The sequence below is a fragment of the Emydura macquarii genome, unplaced genomic scaffold, assembly GCF_026122565.2.
Source record: "Emydura macquarii macquarii isolate MOO-44397 ecotype Brisbane River unplaced genomic scaffold, CSIRO-AGI_Emac_v2 contig_2890, whole genome shotgun sequence".
Taxonomy (NCBI): Eukaryota; Metazoa; Chordata; order Testudines; family Chelidae; genus Emydura; species Emydura macquarii.
In genome coordinates, this window is record NW_027133027.1 from 3,899,875 (window position 1) to 3,926,743 (window position 26,869).

The 26,869-nt window shown below is 40.0% G+C and overlaps 1 protein-coding gene across 10 annotated transcripts; it reads right to left on the reverse strand.

Annotated features, from left to right (window-relative positions):
• Positions 1–9,343: 9,343 nt before the first annotated feature.
• RBM24 (RNA binding motif protein 24) lies at positions 9,344–23,236 on the reverse strand. 10 transcript variants are annotated; one of them, XR_010923748.1, is made up of 6 exons: positions 21,966–22,090; positions 20,592–20,796; positions 19,419–19,542; positions 18,169–18,223; positions 17,727–17,841; positions 11,328–11,462 (listed from the first exon to the last, which is right to left on the reverse strand). XR_010923748.1 is itself a non-coding variant. In XM_067568417.1 (5 exons), the coding sequence occupies exons 2-5, from the start codon at positions 20,757–20,759 to the stop codon at positions 11,117–11,119; spliced, it is 693 nt and encodes a 230-aa protein (XP_067424518.1). In that variant the 5' UTR covers positions 20,760–20,796; positions 22,701–23,236; the 3' UTR covers positions 9,344–11,116. The 10 variants fall into 10 exon arrangements, 8 of the variants coding, with proteins under 8 accessions (XP_067424518.1, XP_067424516.1, XP_067424515.1 ...); XR_010923747.1 differs by having other exon boundaries at positions 11,410–13,785; XM_067568417.1 differs by lacking the exons at positions 17,727–17,841; positions 21,966–22,090 and adding an exon at positions 22,701–23,236 and having other exon boundaries at positions 9,344–11,462.
• Positions 23,237–26,869: the final 3,633 nt, after the last annotated feature.

The window sequence follows — 26,869 nt, forward strand, 5'->3', positions numbered from 1 at the left end:
AGAGCACCAAGGTGGGAGACTCAGGGTCCTGTGTGCCTCCACCAATGACTCTTTAAGCAGAGATAGGTGCCTTCCTGTAGCCTGGACTTAGGTGTCTAACTCCATGAGGTCTATGGACTTAGAACACATCCCTCTCATCAGCCTCCTTTTGGCCATCCCAGGCAGCTCCTCATCTAATGTGCTAGCTTTTGTGGATCCCATGTTAGTTGCTTCTCCCCATTTATTCTATAGGGAGCCTAGTCACCTAACTCTGGCTTTGTGGGTCCCAGCGTTGGTCCAGTGATTTCCTAGGCACCTAAGGGTTAGGTGTTGCAATCACTAAGTCTCTTTATGGATCCAGGCTTTACTGCCTCAATCAAGTAGTGTAATATGTACCAAGGAAAGGATAGGACCCAGAAAACGTTGAGATGAGTCTCTTTAGATCATGAATAGGGCTGGAGGTGCCTGATGCTTTTGGAACCATACAATACACAGTACATCCTTGGGCCTACCTCAGAAATCAGGATTTGCTCTGTAGCTCCATTCTGTAACACAGTAGTTCTCAGTCAGGGGTGTGTCCCTCTAGGGGTCTTCAAGAGGGTACATCAACTCATCTAGATTTTTGTCTGGTTTTACAACAGGCTACTTAAAAAGCACTAGCAAAGTCAGTACAAACTGAAATTTCATATAGACAATGATTTGTTTATACTGCTCTATATACTATACTGTGATACGTAATTGCAATATTTGTATTCCAATTGATTTATATGATAATTATATGGTAAAAATGAGGAGGTAAGCAATTTTTCAGTAATAGTGTGCTGTGACACTTTTGTATTTTTATGTCTGATTTTGTAAGCAAGTAGTTTTTAAGTGAGGTGAAATGTGGGGGTACGCAAGACAAATCAGACTCCTGCAAGAGGTACAGTAGTCTGGAAAGGTTGAGAACCACTGCTTGTAACAGATGATCTAGAGTATGTTTGGCGGTCTTCCAAGGAGAAGTGGGAGGAAATGAGTCTCACAAAGTCATTAGAGAATCCAAGAGATCAGTCCCTTGCCAATGCAGAATTGTTCCTACAGTGATTTCTCTAATGTTTTGCCAATTTGTTTATAAAAGTTCAAAGTGATGGGGCTTCTACCCACTTCCCATGAAACACTATCCTAAAATCTGATAGATCTCACTGTTGGGAAGTTTCTTATATACTGAGAGTAAGCCAAACGTAGGTGTAACAGCCTTTATGCCACAGGTCATTAGGAGTTATTACTTCAGGCTTTCAGCACTTAAAATACTAGATTCTACCCCCTTCCTCTTTGTTTCAGATTAAAGCGCACAGGAAAACCAAACCAAATCAAACCACCATAATCCCCCATTCATAATTAAAAAAAAAAAAATCCTGATAGTTATCACAGCCGCTCAGAACCTTAGAACAGCCAGAAGTTATTGCAGCTCTTTTCTGAAGAGAGGTCATTGAATGATGGGATTGGTGAGCCATGCTGTGAAGTTATTTTGATTTGTTGTTTTCTTGAGATGATTTCTGTTTTATGAAGGCCACAATACTTTTGTAGTTCTAAATTTCTCACCTATCTTTGTGACAAAGAGCTCAGACTATGTAGAAACTTGGGCTAGATTTGACCTAATAAAGGGTCCATAGTCTCATTACTGAACTTCTGCATTCCCTTGCTCTAAAGTTGTAAGATTCTATGGTTTTGTCTTTGAGAGTCATGAAAACTGGAATAACTGCACTAATTTTTAACCAGTAACGATCTGGAAATTCTGGTTTTACATTTTATTTCCCAGTATTATTACTTGAGACCATTATATCATCAGAAATAACACCACAGTGAATGGAGTTAGTGAATGTCTCTAGATGAGTCCTTGTGATAACAGTGTCAGTTACTGGATGGACTGTGCTTCTGAAGCCTCTTGGTCTCTCAGAGTGCACCTCTTTTGGGTTGCCAGCCTTGAGCCATCACTTCTCTTTCAAGGTGGAATCAGGTGATTTTCCCACTCAGACTGAGCACTGCCTTGCAGGCCCCCATGTATCAACTGTGATTACCTCAGCAGGTCTGGCTTATGCCCAGATACCGCAGTTCTGTTCCCTCTGGGACAATGACAGTGGTAATTAGTGATCAAACAGCTTCTTTACAGCAAAATACCATTTATTTAGAACAAAAATATTTCAGAGAAAACAGACTAAATGCAATGCCTGCTTTTCCCTAAGGCTTACCGTTCCCCACTCCTTCATTGTCTGTCTCTCTCTCTCAGCCTGTCCCCTTGACAGCTGCTGAGAAGTGGCCCCACCTTCGAAAGAATCAAAATACTTTAACTATTCATAGCCCTTTGATCTAGTTGGACCCAACATCGCAAAACAATGTTTACAGCATGTTGAGACAAGTTACGGGATCTCTGAAGCAGACTGCTTGGCCCATTGCCTTTCTAGGATGTACTCAAGTGTTCTTATCTGGGAAGCCAGTGTGTTGCACCTCTGGTTGCTCTTAACTTTATTAAATTAGATCAGTACATTCACACCAAAAAGTCTTACAACCCCAATATAATCTATACAGTGATAAGTATCTGTATTCTTAGATATTTACATCACAGCTCCTACAGTATTCATAACATTACTACATATCAGCTCCACTTCAGTCATGAGCACTTTGAAGTCTGAACAACAAGTCTGCTACTCTCTGGATTTCAATCTAGATTTTTACTTCTTTTGGCAGGTTCCTAGTTGTTTTACAAGACAGGGAAATTGCTTTTCTTGATAAGGTCACAGGAAAGGCAGGCCTAAGATACAATAATATAAGTGGAACTGGTGATATTTAAGGAAGAACAAAGCCTAGAGATTCTTGCAAATTACCGTATGCTTTTGCAGTTGAACTCTGTCTTGAATTAATGACAATTTATAGCATTATAGAATTCAGATGTTACTCAAAGATTGCACTTAATAAAATAAATGTATCCTTTTTCATTCATTATTAATAATTTACCAATGGAAAAAAACCACTACAGGTGAAAAATAAACTAAATAATGCTTAGCTGTGCAAACTACAGTATAATATTGGATTTTTAAAAAGACGATATTTTCCTTAAATAGTGGTTCTAACATCTGCTCCTATGAAGGGTCACTGCGTTGCATTTTGTTTTATGATGAAATAGGAATTGTATGTATCTCCTATGACTAGCAAATTAAATATAGTATGAATCTTCTAAGGTTAGTGATAGCACATTGGACTAGGAGAGCAGCACACACACTCATGTGATGAACAAATGCACTGAATTTTGTTTAGTACAATAGTCAAAAGAATGGCAAAAATTGTCATTGAACTATCATAGGGGTGGGCAACTTTTGAAAGATCCAAAGTTTCAATTCAGTTAAGCCTGCCCTGCCCCCCAAATTTGCATACCTTAGCATAGCTTATCCAAATTATTCAAACATCCTCAGTCTTCACAATTCTGTTGGAAATCTTGTGAGAACAAGATTTGTCTCCTGGCTTCCAGTATTTCGTACATCCATTCATAAATCTTGCACTAACAACCATGAAAGGAGAGGCATATTTTAGTAGTCTGAGCAAATGACAAGGAACCAGGGAGTCCTGGATCCTAACTGTGGCTCCAACACCACCTCTGTGGCCTTATGTGAGCCTCCCTATCTCAGCTTCCCTCTCTGTAAAGAGAGAGAACTACCTGTGTCACTGGGGCATTGTGAAGTAACGCACTTGGATGCTACGTTGAAGGGCACTATTAAGAACCCTATGATAGAGCAGAAGTTCCCAAACATTTTTGCTGGGCCACCTCGCTCCTTTCGTGGATTCATATCCCATGCATCCTGTTCCCCCAGTAAGAAACAGCATTTCTGAAAATGACTGGAGACTGGGAGTCCATCTCAGCCAGGATGCTCCCTTGCTCCCTGGCCTGTGAGCATCCCCTCCTGGGATGCACTCGGTGGACGGCTCTCGCAGGACACAGACAGCTAAGATGCACCCCTATCCTCATGCTCCTGTCCCTGGGAATGACCCAGAATCCCTCACAGTCTGCAGGCTCCTCTGGCCCTGGCGCAATCCCATGCACAAGAGCCTGTGTAGACAGGGAGGAACTACCTCCGAAGGGAGTGTATGCATATCAGCCTTTGGAGAGACTAGCAAGCTGGAAAACCACCTTCCTTGCTTGTGCAGGAAGAGACACGGTCCTTTGCTCCTGATCTCTCCCTCTTCCTAGGTCTTCCACTCTGGCAGTAGCAGAAGGAGATCCAGCTAGTGAGAGGAATTCTTATTTTATCAACAATATTTTGAAGAAACGAGACAAAAAATCCTTGCCCTCCTCCCCCCGATAACTTCATTGCTCCTCCCTGCGGGGCGTACCCTATAGTGTGAAAACGAATGCAATAGATGATAAATGTACAGGGTATTACAGATAAACACCTACCTCTGTATAAGGTACTAAGATTTCCTAGTTGGCATGTCTGGTTATGGCCTCAGGCGGCACATGGAAGTGCAGAAGACAGTATATAATGGTGGGAGGAAGGAATTGTTATCCAAACATTTTCAGACTTCATAAGGCTGCTCAGTTCAATTTCAAATGAAGGAATCAGGGTTTTTCTTGTTCTAACCCAACTTCTTCGCCCATTCTGAAATGGAAAGCAAATGAACCACTGCTGGGGCCCTCTCATGCAGTGCAGCAGAACACAGCACACAACACAGATTCCCTACATTTACAAAGGCAAGGGAAAAAAGCCAGCACAAACTACGAAGCCCCATATAGCTCTAACGTAAAACCAAAAGGCGTTGAACAAATTGGTTACGTTGGTTTTAATGGTCCTCATAACAGTTAACTTTGCTTTCCTTAGCCTTTCACTTCTATGTGTTGTAGGCTGAATTAAGATTTGTTCTTTATGCCAAACAAGGAAAATAAATAAAAGACATGGGACCAAATTAAGTTCTGGCATAAAGTGGCCCAACTCCATGGGTTTTCATGGAGAACTTGGCTCAGTGGATTGAAAACAACTATGTTTCAGAACTGCGCTCCTACCATAGTGAAGAGCTGATACTCTGTATACTTCTGGTTGCTTTGAACACTCTGAACCATATTTCAATTTTCTTCTTACATTTGACATTATGCCTGATCAGGTTTAGACTGAGCTATTGGGGGTGGGGAGGAAGTAATTTGTCTCTGTAAGCATTTCATTGTAGCTCACATAGAGCTAACAGAGCAAAATCATATACGCCTTTAAAGGAGTCTGCACTAGATGCTAACAACAAGATATTGTCTTAGTTTCAGTTTGTCATAAAAATTCAGGGCTACCACATCTGTGTTGTCCCTCAGTGGTCCAGCAGCAGCACCCACTCTCAGGCCGCTGGCTGCCCTTGCAGTTACCTCTCTGGGGTGGAAAGACATGTCTCTCTTCCTTCTAACGGGGGTATCTCCACACTGAACAGCTCCCTGCCTTCATGGTGGTATTCCCAGCAGAGACAGGCCTGCTTGGCTTTCTCCTCTGAGACAGTTAACAGTGTGACTACCCACGGTTATAGTTATCACACAGCTCTTTTTATGCAAGCCTATTTTATTCTTAAGGTAAAAGCACTACACAGAAAACATTACAAACAACAAAAGAATTTACACACATGCTAATAAGCTTCACAGAGATCACCCCAACCCTAACCTGGGCACTGGAAGGAATAGTCCTTCAAAACCCCACCCAAGAGGTTTCCTTGTGGTTTCAAGTTCACCATAGGTTCAGCTCAGAACAAGCATGCAGTCTTGTAGGGCCCCATTAGGCCCTTCCAACCCTTCCCTAAGAATGGGAGCCTTCTGAGGACCAGAGGTCCTGTCCATTTACTGGACCAGGAAGAAGGCCATGACCCTGTTTAAAATCAGGCCTATTTATTTAAAAATAATTTCTTTGTCTTTTGGTCCCTGGAGAATCCAGCTGGAATTGTTATATGCGAACCTCTTTAAGGGCTTCAAAGGGGTTGATAACTAAAGAAATTGCATCATCATCCCCCTCCTCCTAGAGGAGTTGCATACAATTCCACATACATAATTGCATTTTTAATACAGCAGACCCCAAAGGTATGAAACCTAATTCAATAAAAGTTTATACAGAATATCATGAAATCTGTCACACAATTCATGCCAATACTGCACATGTGCTCCTTGGATTCTTAACACCAACTGAGTTACTGATTTGAAAGCCTGACTTCTACCAGCACTAACATGAAAGATTGTGATGGCTTCACTGCCATGACCCTGAAAACCAAGCTCAGTCATACAGCATTGCCCTAATTTTTTTCAGCTATACATCTGGATGCAAACTTCCAAACTTCTATCTTGTAATAGTCTTCTTGATATCCAGCCTATTGCTGTACAATACTGATAACTATTGTTTAATGAATATGCATTCTTTAAAAAAGATGACTATTTTTCCTTATATTATCCTATCCTCATTCTTACATTCACTATTATCCTATCCTCCTCATTCTTACATTCACGGGAGCTAATACTATAGTTGTAACTCAGCTTCCATCACAATCCCCAGTTTTCACTCATTCATAATTTCATCAAAAATTCCCTGACGGCTAAAATTTTATATGCTTAGATTTTGCCCAGAGTTGGTTTTATTGTAAGTTTGAGGAAATTTCACTTACCTGCTTTTGAGTTACATGAACAGAAAAAATAGATAGTTTCTGCTTTGAAAATGTTGTTTAGATGTTTATTTGTGCACAAATAACTGAAAAGAAGCCTGAATTTCTTAAATTTATTTCAGAAATTTTGAGTTTGTAAATTTTTAAAAATGTATTTTTATGCAGATGTATAATAAAATGCATCTGTTTTACACTGTGTAATTGCAAGCAGTACTATGAAGTTGCACAATTGTGTTTTGTGCAATTCTACAGTGACCCAGCTAGTGCAGTGGTTCTCAACCTTTCCAGACTACTGTGCCCCTTTCAGGAGTCTGATTTGTCTTGTGTACCCCAAGTTTCACCTCACTTAAAAACTACTTGCTTACCAAATCAGACATAAAAATACAAAAGTGTCACAGCCTTTTGTAAAAAAGTCATACAGACAAAACGAGAAAGTAAGCAATTTTTATAATTTTATAAATTTATAATTATAAAAATTGCTTACTTTCTCGTTTTGTCTGTATGAAATTTTAGTTTGTACGGACTTTGCTAGTGCTTTTTATGTAGCCTGTAAAACTAGGCAAATATCTAGATGAACTGTTGTATCCCCTGCATCCCCCCAGGGGTATGTCCACCCCACAGTTGAAAACCACTGAGCAAGTATATAAGTGTTGAGACAGTAGCACAGTTTAAATAGTTGTAGGGTTTTTTCCTTTCTTTCACTTTAAAACTGAACAAGAAAATTTAACACAGAATGCTATCATGCCAAGTTAAGCTTGTAAATGTCAACATTCAAATATCAGTAAATGAAAAAGTTACAATTCTTCTAGCACTGTTAATTCATCAATATAGTACTTCAAAACTCTGGAATTTTAAGATTCTACCTGTTTTCCAGGAAGGGAGTTTAAAAGCAAAAACTAAACTCATATACACTCAGACTCAGTGTTATATACCCCCCGCCCCCGCTGTAAAATCACTTATGGGATGGGTGAAAATGTAAGGGTCCAGAACCGTACTGTTCGTAACTTATTGCCAGTTGCCCACTTACTGTCTCTCAGCTAAATGCCTCAATCTGTCTTAATGCAATGGCTCAGGTTGTACAGTTTATAAAAAAAAAATAAAAATAAAAAACCAAAGTTGAGAAATACTGCAGTTTAGGTCCTAGTAACATTAACATAGACATATTGCATACATAATGGGTTAGCAAATATATATATTTTACAATATACTAAACTGCTCATTTAACAAGAATAAAGAATGGGAGATACTGTCCATGCAACACACAAATTAACTTTGCTGTTCGACCCCTTAATATTTGTATTTCTTGACTAGGCTATTTACACTGTAAAAATATAGCACCAGAGTGAGATTTACTTTTAAAAGGATCTGCAACAACAGTCTTCTCTCTACCCTAATATAACTCATGCAGTGGCCATCACAAAGCAATCCCAGGAGCGCCCGGAGTGTTCTCTTCATGTTCCACCCAGGGATTCACGTCACCTCAACAGGGGGAAGGACAGAGGTAGGAACCGTGGCTATGTATCTCTCCACCACCTCCCAATCCCTACTATGTTCCCCAATGGCCCAAGGAGCAGACCCAGTGCAGCAGCAAGGGAAGGTATTGTGCTACTAGGCTTCAGGAAGCGGGGAACTGGCTTCTTCTTGCATTCTGGGAGGAAGTGGTATTTCTAAGCTTAGCCACTCCCGTCTGAATTTAGGCCCTCATTTTCCGCTGTGGGCCTAACACATGTGAGGTAAGAAAGAAGAACATGGGTTTAACCTATGAATTTCTCACTCATTCTTCCACTGGGCATTTATATGTCCACAAGGAAGCAGCACAGGAGATTCTTCTCCCTGAGCCTCTGGATCTCAGGTGATCCCACAGGAGGCAGTTCAGCAACAGTCCCCCCCTTGAGATGGGCTATGAGCATTTCCTTATTTGTTCAGGAGTGGAATGGAATGCTTGTGAAAGAACTGCAGCACTCCTGGAGAATTAAATCCTATATTCACCCAAGGGGAAACTTGCCCCAGAGCAGCACCACTTAAGTCCAACTTGTGCCCTCACTAAGACTCCAAAAGTGCACATGCGCACACTCTATTGGCCCTCTGGACAGGAGCAACGTTCATCCACACGACTCATGTAGCAACACAGGAGGCTTTCCCTATACCACTCCACTTAAGTAATCCCATGTTCAGAGGAGCAGTGAAACAATAGGTCAGTCTCCATGCTCAAACCTTCATCTCTGCCAATTTTCATGGCACTCTTAGCAATTAGCATCAATTGTAGTAGTGATTTTCAGGCTGTGGATAATGGGTTCACTAAGAATGGCAGCTTCAGCCAATTCATTTCATACAAAAGCTCCTCTTTTAGCTCCTGCTTTTAGGCATTAGCATCTTGGACTGATCAGGGGCTAGAGTTGGTTCATGCTCTATCTGTTCATGAACTCCCCAAAGCTTCCAGGTGTAATGTTAAAGCAAAACAAAAAACCTTCCTCCCACCCCCTTGCACTAAATCTTTAATAACTTTCCAGCCAAAGAGTATTTTCTACCCTATATCCTCTCTGTATTCTAACACTTGTTCAACATGATTTGACACAGTGCTCCATTTACATTAGTTTGCAGCTTTGAAACCATTGTATGTGACACCCTGTTCTCCCCACCCTCCAGGATTTTTACAAACAAGTCAAGGCCTCTAATTACAAGAGGTCCATTACTGTTTGAACACAAATGTAAATAGACTGGATGCAACAATATTTTTTATTATATTTAATACAAGTGAATAGATTAGAAGATCTGAAATGTTATAAAGCAATGTACATACTGAATAAATAGCACAGGAGAGAGTTATGTCTACATTATATAACACTGGCTAGTATTCAGAATACTTAAAATAAATCCAGTGACATTGGATAAAGTCCATAAAAATGCGATCCTGTATTCCCTTGTATGAAATTGTTCAAGTATAAAAAATCCAATACAGTGTAAAATATTAAATTCCATTTAGGTCAAGAATAAAAATTGCAAGTATTGCAGTTTCACAGGACAATGTAAAGCAGCATTCTCTAGCAAATGAAAAAATGGTCTACATACACGCGTGGAAAAAAATTGTACTAATGTATTTGAGAGGCCTACAGGAAGATACTTTAGGGGAAAAAGCATGGAACTAGCAATATTTAATGTAAAAACCTAAAATGTGTTAATTAAAGAGTACCTTCATACAGTGCACATACTGAATTTAAATAAATCCAAGTCAACATCTTTAATGGATTAGGTTAATATTTAATATGCTACAACTAAACCTGCTAAATAATTTATGCCATGAGATGAATACATAATTTTACAGTGTCACATCTAAAGTTGCTTTCTTTAGAGCGCAGCATAGTAAAACTTTCAATAAATATTTCTTTTTTAAATAGCATTACAATTAAGGCACAGTATAAATCACATACTATTAACCCTTGAAGAACTGCAATCTCAGTAACAAAAGTTGTCTCGTACTGTATGTTTTCTAATAAATATTTTTAAATATTATTCTGAAATAGATACTAAAATTGTACAAAGTTTCAAAAAAGGAAAAAAAGAAGTTCCCTTAAAACAGTTCTTAAAGGTTTAAATTCAGCGAGCTTCTTCCTGCCTTTATTCACAAACCATGAACAGATGCAATAAATAGAAAGAGAAGGCTGTTATAGTAAAGGGCTGATCCTATTTCAGAATCAGAATAGCTGACATGAGCAGTTAAAGTTTCCCAAAAGTGAAACAGGATGGAGAGAGGGATTAGAAAGTGACAAGCTCATCAAACGAGCACAAGTGATGTGTTCTTTCCAGAACTGTCTGTGTTATTGATGGTCTCTACAGCTGTTGCACCCATTAATTCCACATCACTTGCTCCATAGTTCCACTTATCCAGAGGACAGATAAGAAAATAACTTTGGTGCCTGTCCACAATTTTACCAACAGGCCATGTTCCTCAGATTGTTCGATGCCCATTAATGAGATAATGAGAAAATATTTTCTCACTAAAACAAGTTCTATAGGCCATGGTGAAAACTAGAAATGATAATCAGTGCTTTAAACATTTTTAAAAAAAAAATAAACTTGATACAGGCTACATATTGCTCACTCTGATTTTTCTTCCCTGATTCAACTTTCTCAAATAATATTTTCTCACTTGTAAAAGGCAGTTTGCTTCCCTGATGCTGTAAAAAAATACACGTTTACGTTTAGTTTTTTAAATACAAAGTCCCATTGTTAGGTCTGCCATGCTTTCATGACAGTACATTATAGATTGTTTCTTCTCAATTGATACCTGAAACTGGTACACCCCATCCCTATAGCCACATGATTTGGATGCATGCTGTATGAAGACAGTGGAATAAAAAGAATCTTTAACTTTGCCTTAACATAGCTTTTCTTAAAGCTGCTTAGTTAATGTTAATTGTCTCTTATTAGCTACTTATATTGGAAGGCTGGAAAAAAGGAAGAGAAAGAAAGAGATCTTTCTTCAGAAGTCCATCTGCTATTGCATACGGTCTGTTTGCAGCTGTTGTGGCTGGTACTGACCAAAGGCTGCAGCTGCTGCTGCAGCAGCTGTCCCAGGTGCTGCAGCGGTGAGTGGTTGCTGGACTGCATAGCCATAACCCCCAGCAGTGACATATCCTGCTGCAGCTGGGGATGCTGCATATGGATACTGGTCATAGGCAGCAGCAGCAGCAGCTGCCGCAGCAGCTGAATACTGTGCGTACGCAGCTCCAGTGTAATCAATGTAAGGTGTGGTAGAGGCAGTGGCTGCTGTAGGTTGGACATGTGGAATTACAACTCCTGGCTGCACAAAGGCCTGTGGATAGACATAGTGAGCAGGTATCCTGTTGAAAGATGGAAGACAAAGTTAGAGGAAAACGTATGACATTTTAAAGTGCTATTTCCATATTCAGAACTAAAACAAACTCAAATTTAGTTGTTGTTATGTGCATAGGGTTGCCACAATCACTAGATTTAATACCTCAATGTATCATTTCAATAACCCAAAGAGATGCATTGCTCAAAAGCACAGCATCACAGATGACTTAATAGCATTAAACGTAACATCAAGCAACTTTAAACGTGTTCACCTTAAAAAAAAAAAAATCTTTAGAAGGGTCAGCATTTGGGATGTCAACTTATTCCAGCTTCAAGCTTGGATTGTTTATTTTTTAAAATCATCTATAAAAGTGATTTTGTTGCCCTAACTCTGACTAACCTTCTTGACTATTAGTCAAATTCTTTGCTATGAATACTGATTTTATTATAAACAACTATAAAAGTTGACAGTGTTGTCACTGTAATCAGTTTGCCAGTAGTAGATAATACAGATTTGACTTAAAAAGTATTTAGCTGCATCCACCCCTCCCTGAAAAAAATGTCTTCCTGTAAAAATAAATTGTATTGTGGCAACCCTACGATTGCTATGCAGACTCAGCACACATTAATTTCTCTGCAACCTCAGTCACCCTTATTAAAAATAAAAATTAAAAAAACAAAAAAAACAAAAACAAAAAACCAGGCGACAAAGGAGTTTAAAGTTCACAAGTGTGGTAAACACAGCACGAATCACACTTTCCAAACGAACTATAGTGCAGTTCACTCTGTCACAAAAGGCCATTGAGGAGAAGCTACATAGATGCTATTAAAATTCATAACAGTGATTCCTAAGCACATGTGCATCACACTTTTGTAAAGGTCATAAGGACACAAGGGTCAAACCTGTTTGACTATCAGGCCACTGATGTCCTGTTTTGTGCCAGCTTGTTTATTTCTATGCAAGACATACAGCATAGAGTTTTGGGAGATGGGGGTAGGATTAAATCTAAATAGATCTGGTGTTTAACAAAAGCAAAAACAAGTTTATGGCTCATTAAATAACTGTTTGAACAAGTCAATAGACACACTTTCCCATTTCCTCCTCCAAATCAGAGAACTTTGCTTCCATAACTTACTCACTAGCCCATGTTTGAACTATTTTTTATATCCATAGTAATCCTCTTACATCACACAGATCTGCGTACAAATTAATCCCATCATTCCATTGTATCATGTAATATTAAAAATATTCTTTTGAGTAGAAAATAGCATTTTCATTATACATTTAAGGCCCCAATCCTGCAACTGGATCCATAAGTGGACTGACGACATCAATGGGGCTCTACAGAGCCACAAAGATCTGCTCATGCAGCTCAAAATGTAGGATCGAAGTCTTAAACTTGGCATGCTGAGTCTAAAGGCAGCTCCAGCCTTTTAGCACAATATTTACATTATAAACGTAGCTGGAAAATTGCAGCACTACAATTTGTCCTCTTCCTCCAGCTTTAAGGGCCAGAAAGTATTTTGAGAATAAAATAACTGAGTTTTACTTCCAGTTGTCAAGAGTTCAATTAAATGGGACATGGGTTTTTATATTTTTTTTAATCTTGGAACAAATTAAATTTTAATGCTTTGTCAACTAAAGCTTTTATAATTTAAAAAGCCAGTAAAACAGTTTAAAAAACCCTCAGACGAACCCAATAACTAAAACATTCCCCTTGTAAAGTTTGCAAGCTAAACACTGCAGCTGTAATGACTTAATTCATTTTCCATTGTCTGAGATGACTGCAAAAAATTACAGCAACAAATGACAAAGTAGTGACAGTAAACTGGATTTTTACAACTAATTGATAATTGTATTTATTAATAAAAACATGTTTACAACATTTTTAAGCTGACACTGTCCCTTCAATCATATTTTACTGTCTTAGCTCTCCATTCAGAAGGGAAACACACACACCAGAATATAAAAACAATCCTAGCATAGTTTTCACTTCAATAGACTACTTTAAAAGCTGATAAATGAATTAAAAATGTAAGTTACATGATAGTTTGCACTATTAGTTTAAATAATTTTTCAAGGGCCTTTCCTAAACCCTGATAGTGAGTCCACTTAACATCCAAGCCAGTTTAACATCCAAGTGAAGGGGCAGCAGTAGTTCTGGTTTAAATGTTACTTTAAACAGTAAGGAGACACTAACACATACTACATTTCTAGACCTTTCTCTGCACAAATACCAAATGACGTTACTGAGGATTCCTTAGGACATTTGTACATATACTTAACTTCTTGTTAAAAACGAGACAGAAAGATACACATGCTCCCACTTAAACCTTGTGACTTGTTTCCTTTAAGCCAAGAAACAAAACAGGTGGTGAATTATGAAACTATCCCTTTACAACAACATCTTAGTCTACGTTATACATGAACCCTGTGCAGACCCCCCTGCCATCATGCCATTTCACATGTGGTGATTGACAGGGTAAGCTGCAGTGGGGCTATTTTTGATCCATCTGTCAGGAGACAAGGGTTTCAAGCAGAGTAAAATGACTTTATAAGGTCAAAGTAAACTATCTACTGCAAAGGCCAGCATGCAGACATCTCAAGGACACTGAAACATTGCTCTTTCATCTTTTGACCTCAGTTTCCTATTGTGCTGGGACACCTTTAATGAACAGTCAGGTTTCTAAAAAGAGTACTAACTTTATTTCTGTGGAAAAGGGACAGTACTTTAATTATACAACTGTGCCAATTATGGCAAGGAAATGTTTTTCATTTTGGAGAACATAAGTTTATTGCCTGAAGCTACTTACTTCCCTAAAGAAAAAAAAAAGGCAACATTTAGCACCAAGTAATTTTGGTGTATACAATTGCTCTGTCCATAGGATTTAAGATATTAATTAACCTAAGCTATAAAAATGTTTTTGCAAAGTTAGAACGTTGATTAGGTTTAATACTATGTTAGCTGTACAAGTAATAGTAAACTGCTAAATACATTGTTGTGTTATGCATACAACTGAAACAAAAAGACAGCCTAGGCTGATATGAATAGCTCCAACACACAGAAATTCAGTATTAATGGATAGAACAATTTTGATACCACTGAATTCTTGAACAAGTAGGTACGGAGTCTGCATGAGACCTGTTCCTTCTGTTCTGGATCTTACAAAGAACAGATGAAGCAATGCAAGTAGAGTTAACTAGCACATTTATTCAACATTAAATACTGAACAGTCTTCTTATATCAAAGCCAGGGTTATGTCTGCACATTTAAAAAAAATAAAAATTGATAACCCCCAAAATGTGCTTGATTTTAAGTTTGTGCTCAGTGCCTTCTGTATGGTATTGAATAGATTTTCATTCAGTTTTCTTTGGCCTCGGCAGTTTCATTCCACCACTGCTTCAAAATTATCAGCTGCCTGATGTACGCAGATCTTTAAGTTATCAACTGAGGTCAGAACTCTTCCCTCCATACCTTATAATCAATTATTAGGATTGTGTAAAACTTGGAGGTGACTTATCCTGTGTTTGATATTGGCTAACCATTTGCTGGCTAGCTTGTCATCTTGTGACCTAATTCTGCTCCCCCTGAAGCTGATAGGAATTTTTTCATTTACTTCAGGATCGGTCCTTAGACAAAACAGGGAAAACTGTTCATATCCTACAGCCATCTCTCCCTACATGCACATAATTTTCCACTGATGTTAAGTGGTAATTATGCATGCCAAGGAAAAGCAGCAATGTCAATGGAATGAAATAAAGATTTTTTTTAAAAGCCCATTAATTCAAAAGCAATATTGTTTCAATATACAATTATACTTTTACAAGTTGCAGTGGGATAAGTAACCAACACTGGACTCTTTGAGGTCCTTTCCTGCCCTACATTTCTATGATTTTATGATTGTGGTCGGATTCAGCATACCAGGTCTCGTACCTGAGATTCTGGCTGTAAAGAAGAGGTGAGATCAGGAAATGTTATTTGGGTAAGAGAATTAACCTCCATAGCATAGGGAAAAGAAACCAGAACTATAAGTGCTTTATGAACAGGAACTAACCTAGTTTCTTTCTTAGCTAGAGTAATGCTGCGAAGGTACTGCACTCAGAATTAAGAATATCCTTTAGGCCACTAAAGGCCACTGTAGCACATCGGGTGAAGATGCTCTATGCCGACAGGAGAGAGTTCTCCCGTCCGCATAAAAAAAAAAACCCAAACAAAAATAAATCACACCCCTGCAAGTGGCATAAGTCATGTCAGTGGGAGAAGCTCTCCTGCCGACATAGTGTTGTGCACACTAGCGCTTATGTCACTCAGGGAGGTGGACTATTCACACCACTGAGCGACACAAATTTTGCTGACATAAGTGGCAGTGTAGACATAGCCTAAAATCTGATGTAATATGATGCTGAAAGTGACTGCATTTTGTCTGAGAGGTGGAACTATGACAGAGTACTGCTAACAAGACCACCTCACTAATTTGCACTCTAATTAATCCACACAAAAATGGCCCTTTTTACTAGCAAAGCACTGTAGGGAGGTTCCACATTACTTCCTTTTATATAGCATATGGAAGTGCGCTTACTAGCATTCACAGAAAAAAATTAAAACTCAAAGCGTGTTTCAGTGGAGCCCAACTACCACCTCAAAAAATATTACTCTTTACAGAAAAATCTACCCCTTATAGCAAAGCCAAACATTAACATGTCTGAAAAATGAGCCGTTATACAACCCAGCCTGTTCCCCTCTGTCATATATCACTCACTATCACGCCATTCAGTTTCCACTGCTCTCCCCAACCTTAACTTTATCCCCCAAAATATATATTCATAGATCAAAATAAAAGATTACTTGGAGATTATTGGAAGTGCAGCTCTTGAACATGAAGTTAGATTTTGTAATCTCTTGCAGCTGGAGCTAACAGAAAAGGTTCAGGGAACAAGGATAAAAATGACTACTGCATTCTGCCAGTTTAAAGCACATACTACCCCTCTGTGCAGTTATTTCTCTAACCCAGACTGATATACAGTGTGTTAGAACCAGAAAAGGCAGAAGGATGGGGGGAGGGGGTAATCCATTTTTATTAGGTCCCTTAAGCAGTATATAGTCCCAGTTCCTCCTTTTTTGCTATTCTAGGCAAGCACTTCCAGTTTTCCTCAAGTTGCTCCCTCAGCACTTCACCAGCTCCTATTTGTAACCCTGCTTTCATGGCCTAGGTAATCTCTCCCTCCCCTACTGTGGGCAACAAACTTATCTTATATTCTTTGCAGTTTCCCCACCATACTTCCCTTCAACAAAGCCAGAAAGACATTTGGGGATACAGGAAGCAAAAAATAAATAAATAAATAAAAATTAATAAGTAAGCTTCAGGTACATTTTCAAAACTAATTTCCTGATTTTTATCATGCTTATCAGAAAACCACCAAACCACTCTATTATGAGATGAGATGTTGTAGGTGAAGTTTTTGAAAGACTGATTTCCCATCCCCACAACTTTTCCAAAAGGAAAACTTCAACTTTAACTACGGGAGCATCTACTGCCATTTCAAAATATCAAAGCACAGTATCTTAAATCTACACTTGTCAAGTAATGAAACAAAGTACATTCTCGGATACATTCTCCTTGCTGTTAGCTTATTCATTAATTAGCAAAATTCATTATTTTGTAGTGACCCAGTCAGTGTGAATTAGTGAGGTGGTATTGGACAGAAAATTTAAGCAGACTTCACCTCCTAATTATGTCTATAAAAAGAAAGTGTTAGAAGTACTTAGGAATAGTATATACACTTGTGTGTATTTATATTTTAAAGGAAATGCAATACATATTAAAGTCTAATGGAGAAGTTAAAGTCTGGAATTAGAAAGCCCAAGTGGAAGCACAAGGTTAATCAAAAGAGCTCCACACCCCTCCATACACTTCTCAAGGAACAAAACCAAGAACTAAAAACATGCAAGCAATATGTTGATTTTCTTTATAAAAAAAAATCAAGATGTCACACAATTTAGCACTCAATACAAAATACGAATATGGTTAAAAAAATGTCACAGGCTACAGCTTGAAAGCAAGAAAAAAAAGTCCCTTTGCTCCCCATGGCAAAGTCAACACTCCTCAACAACAAAAACAAAATTAAGAGACCCCAAAAAACTTTCACTACAGCTCTTTCAATTAAATAAAAGCACACAGTTTAGCTATCAACACCACTTCATTACTGTAAAAAATAAAAAATAAAAAGCACACGGAGGTCTATTAACTATATGAAAAAAAAAAAAAAACATACATGCATCGTTAATCACCATTTTAGCTTGTTTGTGTTTGAGTCTACTGGTTACAGAGTTTAATTCCAAACAGAACTATTCCACCTCTTATCATCATATCCTTCTGATCAGTTATCTTAACTGTAAACGATCCCTGTCAGATTAGAAAGAGATAAATAACATTGAGTCAAGCCGGGAAAAAATAAGTAAATGGGGGACACAGCGGTCTTGTATAAAGTTATACCATCTCCTTTTATCATAGCGTAGTAGGAGTCTGATCCGCCTGGGTTGGGAGGGCTGCATACTTCATATACACAACTCGACTCAGCTGTGGTCTTTAGAGCATTACCAAAGAAAGCATATTTAGTGGGTCTATATGTTTTTTAATCTGGAAATTTGAATGGCATCATTATAAAGTCAGTGACAGTACTGAGAGAGGCCATCCAAGGTTATACTTTGTGGACCTGTTTAATAGACTTACCCAAAAGGCCTCTGTATGAGAGCGGGATGAAGATGCTGAACACCAAAGGCAAAACCTACCAACAAAACACATCACATTCTCTAGATGAGCATTCCATCAGCTGCTTATTTATGCTAGACACACAGTAACAACCTTCACTCACAAGCACTAGTAAAGATGTTCAAAAGAACAAAGAAAGAATTACAGGTTACAGAACAAGTGTTTTGGATAATTAAAAAAAAAAAAAAAGTCTAAACCAGATGTGTATGATCTTGACTTCTGCCAATTTTCAAAAAGGCAACTGATTTGGCAACAACAGGGATATTTTCACTGAACTGTTATTTATAAGTGCATGTTCTCTAGCAGCAAAGTCTAGTCCCTAACTCTACAGCCTAAGGATTGTAAGTGGGTGTGCATATGTGGTTTCTACAGACTTCATTGGGAGCCATGCATGCAAATGTGAGAGTAGAATTGGACTCTGACTGTAATATACACTTCTTATTTTCTGAATAAAAATACTATATTCATATTGGGCCAGATTGTGAACCCCTTACTCACATTGGTGGGTATTTTGTCACCTAAGCATTCCCACTGAAGTTAATGGGTCCACTCATGTGACTAACTGCCCCCCAAAGTCAGTACGGGGTTCACGGACTTTCCCCTTAAAAATATAAACATTAACGCACTATTGTATTCTCATTTATTTTGCTGTGAAGCAGTGGTATTGCATAGGGCATGATCAGAGAGTGAGTTTTGGATCAGATCTAGCCATGTGGTGATAATCCATTCCTTTTTTCATTCTGCACAACAGATCCCATGCATTTTAGATGTTCCCATTAAAACATTGTTTGTGTTAATAAGACTGCACACATTTAAAAATTCCTAGCCATAATCTTTCCCCTCAATTACACTGTAAATTGTGTTTGGCCTTTCATTCATAATATAGGGTTCAACAAATTGGAAATTCGATACTGAGGAAATTTCTCAAGTGGACTTGTATGTATACCTCTATGGACAGTGCAGATGCACATCTCTCATTTTTATGGAGGTGTTTTTACAGAATAGCCAAAAAGTTATGGATTACATATTACATTAAAAAAAAACAAAAAACAAAAAAAAACCACCCACACACAAAGAATACTCCAAGGAAAGTGACATTGCCTGAGAGATTTTTTTTTTTTTAATTTAAACTCAGACTGAAGTTTTGTTCTCCTTAGAAATTTTGTTTAAGGGCAGGGGAGAGGGAAAAGAGAGAATAAGACTTTCCTCACCTGGTTGCATTATCCTTGGTTTTGCTCCCAGGTATGCCAGGTTCACATTGGCCTTCCTGCCATCAATGATAGGGTTGGGATCTTTGCAAGCCCTTTCAGCAGCAGCTCTATCTGCCATGGTGACCTTAACAATATACAATGCTATGAATTAAACCACTTTTCCCTTGAAAAAGAAGCAGAATTCACCCTTTCACTAAAACTGCCTGCTTTCCCCCCCCCCCCAAGAAACAATATGAGAAATATGAGACCTCATCTCCCTAGATATTTTTGGTACAAAAATAATGGCCTTGCTTGAATAATTAAGATCAATCAGGCTTGTTTTACATGAAGATACTCAGGAACTTTACAACAAATTAACTAAAGGCCTGAGAAGTTAAACTGCATTAGTTAAAGCAGATCAAATTCCCATATGGATGCTCTCATTCAGAAATAAAGGGGCCTTAGTTTCCTAGCTTAAAACTCCTTGAAGTACAAAAAAAATACCCTTAGTTTCCTCTGTCTTGTGCTTAATTGGTAGACACAGAAATCAGGTTATTTCAAGCTTCTACAGTTTGCTAAAGTAGGATATTAGGAGCTGTGCATATGTAGGACCTGGCATTGAACATCTACTTTAAAGCCTCCTGTACTACCACAGATAACACTCCTAAGTCATATCAGTAAACAACAAGCTGGCTTAATTTGTTGCCAGAAATCTACAAGTAACTTTTCATGTACAAGCCACTATCCAAATCCCCTCCATCAGGGATTCCCCATTCTCCCCCCCCCCCCCCCAAAGTTAAATAACTCCTCAAAACCAAGTACCCCTTCACGCCAAATCAGACAAACACCTTATTCTAGGTCTGCCCTCTGGGTCGATGGCGCAGCAACATGCTGGCCTTTGCCTCACAAGACGTTTCTCGTCGGTTTCGGGCACTTCCCCACTGTCACCTGCCTTCCCACCCCCACAGAATACAGAACTGGCTGCCCAACTTGTTTTAATTTCCCCAGTAAGTAGTCAGATCGCTCCCGCCCGCAAAGCGGACCCAAACTAAAAGTGATCCAAAGTAGCCCCGGTGCCTCCCCACCCAATCAGCAGCAAATTTCCACCCGCTGGCTACACACAAGTTAGCAGCGGCAGCAGCTGCAACGACGATCCTGTTCTTTGCCCCCCTCGAAACACCCCACACAACTTACAAATCCGTATCCCCGGGACTTGCCCGTCTGCCTGTCCGTGATGACCACGGCTTCCTCGATCTCCCCGAACACTTCGAAGTACTTGCGCAGGCTGGAGTCTGTGGTGTGATAAGGCAGGCCCCCCACAAAGATCTTGGTGTAAGTGGTGTCCTTCTGGGTCGTGTGCATTTTCCGCTCCTTTCGCTGGCCTTGCGAGCCGGACAGCCTTAGGCAAACAAACGGGGAGAGCAGTGGGCGCGTTTACACGTGGTTTTAGGGGGACTTATTATTCCGGAGTCAAACCCCTTTGCAGCTTTGGTGCGTTCCCTTTTGCAAACCAATCCGCCGCCTCCTCCTCCTTTCAGGGAGGGAGCCCCGCAGCCTCCAGCAGTTTTGAGGTAGGTGTTAGACGAGGAGGAGGGGAGACTGGAAAGTGTCCAGTCTGGTGGAGGCAGCAGCTGCCGGAGAGAAATGCAGGGCCCAGACGCTAACAACTGAGTGGCTGGCTTTTCCCTGGTTTGCTTTCCCCTAAAAGCCGGGGCACTCCGTTCCTCCGCCCCCCTCACCAGGGGCGGGGATGGGGCGGGCCCTTCTGCGGCTATTGGCCCGCCTGGCAGCTGGAGCAGACACACAGCTGTTGCGAACAGCTGGGGGCCCGATTCTCGCCTCGCTGGGCTGGGGGCCCGAGCTGCAGGGAAGGTCCTGATAGAAGCGCGGCATGCTCAGGTTTCCGCTTCAGTTCAGGAGCAGCCTGAGCAAGAGGCGGATTCTCCCGAGTCCCAGCCTCTGTGGCAGTGGCTGGCTCACACCCTGGGCGAGGTTTCTGCGTCAGCTGCCAGTTCTACAATATTTCCGCTTCCCCCTCCTGTGTCTCCCCCGACGGTGGGAGCATTGGACCCTCGGAAGAGCTGCTTCCTCTGCCCTGCTCTTCCCTCGTCCTTGCAGTCACCACTGGAGAGAAAGAAGAGACCGAGTGAACGCAGAGGAATATTAGGGGCAGAGATGGGGGGCTCAGAGCTCCCCTGGGCAATGCAGGTAGGGGAATTTGAGGAGGGAGATTGGTAGGAAAGGGGGGGGGGTGGTAAAGGTCATAGGAAAGAAAAGGACATAACAGGACAGAGAAGTGAGTAAAAGACAATTGTGCCCCAGTGTAGAATGGGGAAACCAAAGCTATTTACCTCTGCTCCCCCACACCTGACTTAGTGCTACTATTGGCTCGTCCCTCACCCCTCCCTCTTCATTTGCACACTGGGCCTTTTTCTTTGAACCCACTCCTGCTATAAATAGATACCACCTCTCAATGTGCAAGTGGGATTTTATTGTCACATGCATTTCTCTATAGCTTCCCTTACCAGAGTATCTGAATGTCTTGCAAAATTAAAGTACAGAGTTTACCTGTAGAGTACATCTAGCTCTTTCATTCTGCAGACTACTTTACACAAGAAAGCCTTATGGCCCACCTTCACTCCTAAATTCTGCAATATTGCATTACCTAGTTTTCAAAATGCTCCCTTCCCCACATCACAAAGAAAGGCTCTGCAGATGGTTTGTGATCCATGATATGCAGTTTGAGAAGTCTCTTTCCTCCCCTCTCCAGTGATCAGGTGCTCATGGTTAAACCAATCTGCAAATAACCCTATCTGTTTCTTGATTCAAAATATTAATGAACTTCCCAAACAGGGAATTTGCTTATCCCCAATACATGTTGGTTTTTTATAATTATTTAATATACTATTTGCTTTTTTGAGTTAAGAATAAAAATGATTTTAAAGAGAAAACTCAGGATAGACAGATATACAGAACTGGAAGGTGAAAGTGGGTTGAACAGCATTACAGAAGAGACACTGTATTGCTATAAACTCCACTCAATCCTAGCAACACTGCTGTAGTCAAAATGATCTACATTGACCTAACCATGAACTAACAATCTGATCATAAATTGTGTTTAGGCTGAATGTACCTACTTATAAAAAGTTTCTTCCTGGAAGTATTTTTTAAGGCAAGAAAATAATTTTCAACAGCTTTTAAATTATAGGAACATGATTGTTACAGGCTTTAGATATTTTTCTTTGTATGCTTTTTGGCTTCCACATCAATTTGGAACATTATTTAGTGCTCTGAGACCCATACCCAAACTTTTCAAGTTGTACATTTCAAGTTGTGTAGACTTCTGGGTATGATGAGTTCTTTTCCTCCTATGCTCTGGAAGCCAAAGTTGTAGAAGACATTTTTTAATTGGGGCCCTATTGTGATACCCTCTTCTTTTTTCTGGTTAAGACTTAATGGCATGATATGGCCCCAGGCTTTGCACATGCAGGCCTTTAGACCTGTGTCATGTTCCATTGATTTCCATGAACCTTCATATAGGAGGAGTTTGCACTTGCAGATCCTTTCCATAGGGTCATCATCTCTCCACTTAATTGAGGATATAAGGTGGGATCCATGAAGGGATTTAGGCATTGCAATGCTGAGTGTCACAGTGCCTAACTTTTAGGCACCTGGAAACTCACAGTCACTGTGCTCTATAAAACTAAGTTAATCATCTAAGCTTCCTGTACACTGAAGTGGAGCCAACATTCTTTATTTTGCAACCAAGGCCCCAATTCTGAAAACACTTTTGCATGGGTTTAGCTTTAGGCATGTGAGTTATCCCATTGAAATAATAAGTAAGGTGTAAATTGGTATTAGTGGGACTGCTCACACACATGCTTAAAGTTAAGCCCATATGTAAGTGTTTGCAGGATGAGGGCCTCAATTACCACCTGCAAATACCAAGCAAAGAGAAAATACCAGGGCCCAAGCTTAATAAGGGAACAAAGTACAGTAATACTGTCAAATTAATTTACAAAGCATAATAAAAATTCCTTTTGATGGAGACAGGATTTGAACAATCTCCCATTGGTTGACAAGGCTACATAACAGGGATGGGGGAAAATACCCACTTATAGCAGATGTTCCATATATAATGTTTAATAAAACATAGCACACCAGGGAAAATGATATGCCAAATCTTGCTCAGAAAGCTCCCTTCCAGATTCCACATTGCATTGTTTTTTTCTTTTAATAGATCAGAGTAGTTTTCCTAGGGAGGCTTTGACCCAGAACAACTGTCTTATTGGAGTGAATTATTTTGAGCTGCAATGGGGAAACGTCTAAAGCAGAAACACTTTCACAAATAAAAGACTTTTTATATTAAACATTTTGCTCTCTTGAGTCAATGGGCACATGTTTAGAAAGATCAGTTGTTTATGCTGTATTTAAAGGTATAACCAGCCTGTTCTCCATCCATGACAGGAAGTGGCTAACCCACACTCACCAATCGCTGACCACAAGCAAAAACTAGAATCCTGTGAGTTCTGTGTCGGGCTATAGCCTCACTATACCAGGGAAGGTGTAAATAAATCCAAGGAGAGAGATTATGTTTATTAATTCTGACTAGCAATGGGTAAGGGGAATTCAATATTTGTCATTGGTTTACCTTTACAATATTTATTACAGCATGCTCCTAGGAAGATAGCATAGTTGCTTTTTGTTATAAGTCTCAATAAATACACATAAAAGTAATGGGGTCAGTTTCCTGTACAGTTCAAACTTCTGATAGTTTCTTCTTTCCCAAGAAGCAATCGTTTTCCACCTGAGTCCAGCTTAGGTCTCATTTTGTCTGTAATTCTTGCCATGAGGGTACACATCTGTTGTAAACCCCTCACTCAGGCATAGGTTTTAGCTTTTTCTTTACCCATGACTAGATCAGAGCCTATGGGTACATCTACACTGCAATAAAAGATCCGTGGCAGGGCCATGGCTGGCCCAGGCTTGGGCTGTGACGCTATAACATTGCAATGTAAATGTTTGGGCTTGTGCCAGAGCCCAGGCTCTGAGACCCCTGAGGAGGGAGGGTCTCAAAGCCTGGGCTCAAACATCTACACTACTATTTTGAACCCTGTCAGCAAAATTTAGCTGACCCAGACTCTGAGACTCAGTGCTGTGGGTATTTTATCACAGTGTAGACTTACCGTAAGTGTTCTAAAAAATGCAGCAGCATCCTTCCAATAATGTCATAGCAGAGTGTAAATACATTGCATAATACATAATTTTGCGTGCCTTCAAAAATGGAGGCTATTTACAAATTTTACTCATTGAGCCTGGTTTTGAGCTCATTCTGTTTAACTCTGCTGACTTCAGTGCAGTTAATTCATGATTAGGGCTTCTGATTTTAGGTTTTAAATGATAAACACCAATAAAATATCCCCTGTACAACAACACCTCCCTCACCCCCACATTCCCCCCACAGTCAGCGTTTATCCAATGAACACTGAAAAACACTGAAGATGGTTACTTGTAACCCAAGATTTGTCTACATAAAGCAGTAATATGGACTATGGGGGTGTGATTTCTAAAGCACACTAATGGGGTTGTGCATTAACTGGTCCATGTAGAGGTTTCTGGAGCTCACTAAAGATTCCCCACTGCATTTTAACATAGCGCTGTTAATACATTAAAATGCACGAGGTAAAATGACAAAGAGATTATTTGTTACAGTATATATTACTATAATGAATAACATATATACATTATTCATTACAATATATACAAAGAGAAAACCGTGAAAACCCCTGATTTTTGGACATCTACATAAAACTCAAACATTGCTAGCAGTAAACCCTGAAAAATGAAAAACAGAAGCCCAATCAAGTTTTACACTGAAGTGAGACCAGAATCAGACCCAAAGACTGGGGTTGCTATAGAACAGTATGTGGATGCTTGGAATCTTTGGCCCAGAGTCTCTAGTTGTTGAAAATAAATATCACTTGAAGTGTAATAATGAAACAACCATAAGAATCTATTTTGTAGTAACTAAGTGCTTCCCAAGCAAATTAGATCTGAGTGGACTTCATGGAATCTTCTATTCTTCCCCCTTCATGGTTATAGGAAGCAGTATTCAAGATGCACATATGCCTATTTTTGGCAGCGGGACAATGAGCAAGGCTTGACTTACAACATTCTGCAGCTCCATCCATTCAGTAGGAGTGCAGGAGATAACAATACTCAGTTTCTCCCTCTGTTCCTCAGTAGTGTTCTGTGGATTAAATTAGGTAGGGATATAACTGTCCTTTGAGAATGTACAGTGCTAAGTATGGCTAGGAGTCATTGCTGTATAAGCACTCAGGATGAAACTCCCCAAAGAAAGAATTAAAGATGCCAGGCAGTAATTGCACCCAGAGAGTCGTTCAGGGTATTGTGGGAGTCAACGCTCTGTCTTTTGCCTGGCAGGTGAAGCTTTGAGGTTCGTTTTGTGTCAGAGCAGCTGCGCAAAGGGAAGGTGGAAGCCCAGGCTCGTCATTTTAGGCCATATGGCCCCCCTGAGAAATTGTAGGCCTTGTCTATATACTAGCATTTACACCCACAAAACTTTTGTCGCGACGTAAGTTTGGCCAGCATAAGCGCTTGTGTGGACAGTGCTATGTCAGTGGGAGAAGCTCTCCCACTAACACAGCTACCACTGCTCATTTAGGTGGTTTTATTATGTCGAAGAGGGAGCTCTCTCCCGTCAACATAACATGGGTACACAAGTGCTTATGCTGTCAAAATTTATATCGCTCGGGGAGGGGGTGGAGGAATGGGGTTTCACACCCCTGAGCGACAAAGGTTTTGCTGGTATAAGTGCTGGTATAGACAAGGCCTTAGACTGAGTTGCTAGGTGAAAGGGGCAGAGGCTAAGGGAGGAAGGGGAGATTGTGTATAGAGCCATGAGACCGGTGTGAGGCACTAGAGGGAGAGAGAGACACAGAGGCTCAAGACAGCTGTTTCTGTGGCCAGGCCAGAGGTGCCACACCCAAGGTTTCTGGAAAAGGGTGTGTTGTTGTTTGAGGAAACAGGACTTATTTACATCTTATAAAGGAACAACTTACACTAGCACGTTCATTGGTAAAATTTGTTGGTCAAGGGTGTGAAAAAACACCCCTGACTGACATAAATTTCACTGACAAAAGCACCATGTGGACAGTGCTATGTAGGTGGGAGATGCTCTCCTCCCAACATAACTACTGCCACTCATTGGAGGCGGTTTAATTATGCCTGTCAGCATAGAACGGCTATACGGGAGACCTTACAGCAGTGCAGATGCAGTGGTACAGCTGTGCTGTTGTAATGTCTGCAGTGTAGACATAGCCTAAAGAAATACCTGGCTCCACATCACTGATTTCTATGCCATATGGCAAACTGACCAGCAAGGGCCTGGATTCTGCTACTAAGCGGCAACAATACTACAATAAATGGAAATGTGCAGGCATTAAGGCATT

Excerpts from the sequence above, each read along its gene's own strand:
- RBM24 (XM_067568411.1), bottom strand. The coding sequence starts at position 21,991 with ATGAAAGAGCTAGATGTACTCTACAG. Across the intron at positions 20,797-21,965 it reads GAGCTAGATGTACTCTACAG|GCTGTCCGGCTCGCAAGGCC; the intron begins GTAAACTCTGTA and ends TGTTTGCCTAAG. Across the intron at positions 18,224-19,418 it reads ACCAAGGATAATGCAACCAG|GTTTTGCCTTTGGTGTTCAG; the intron begins GTGAGGAAAGTC and ends TTTTGTTGGTAG.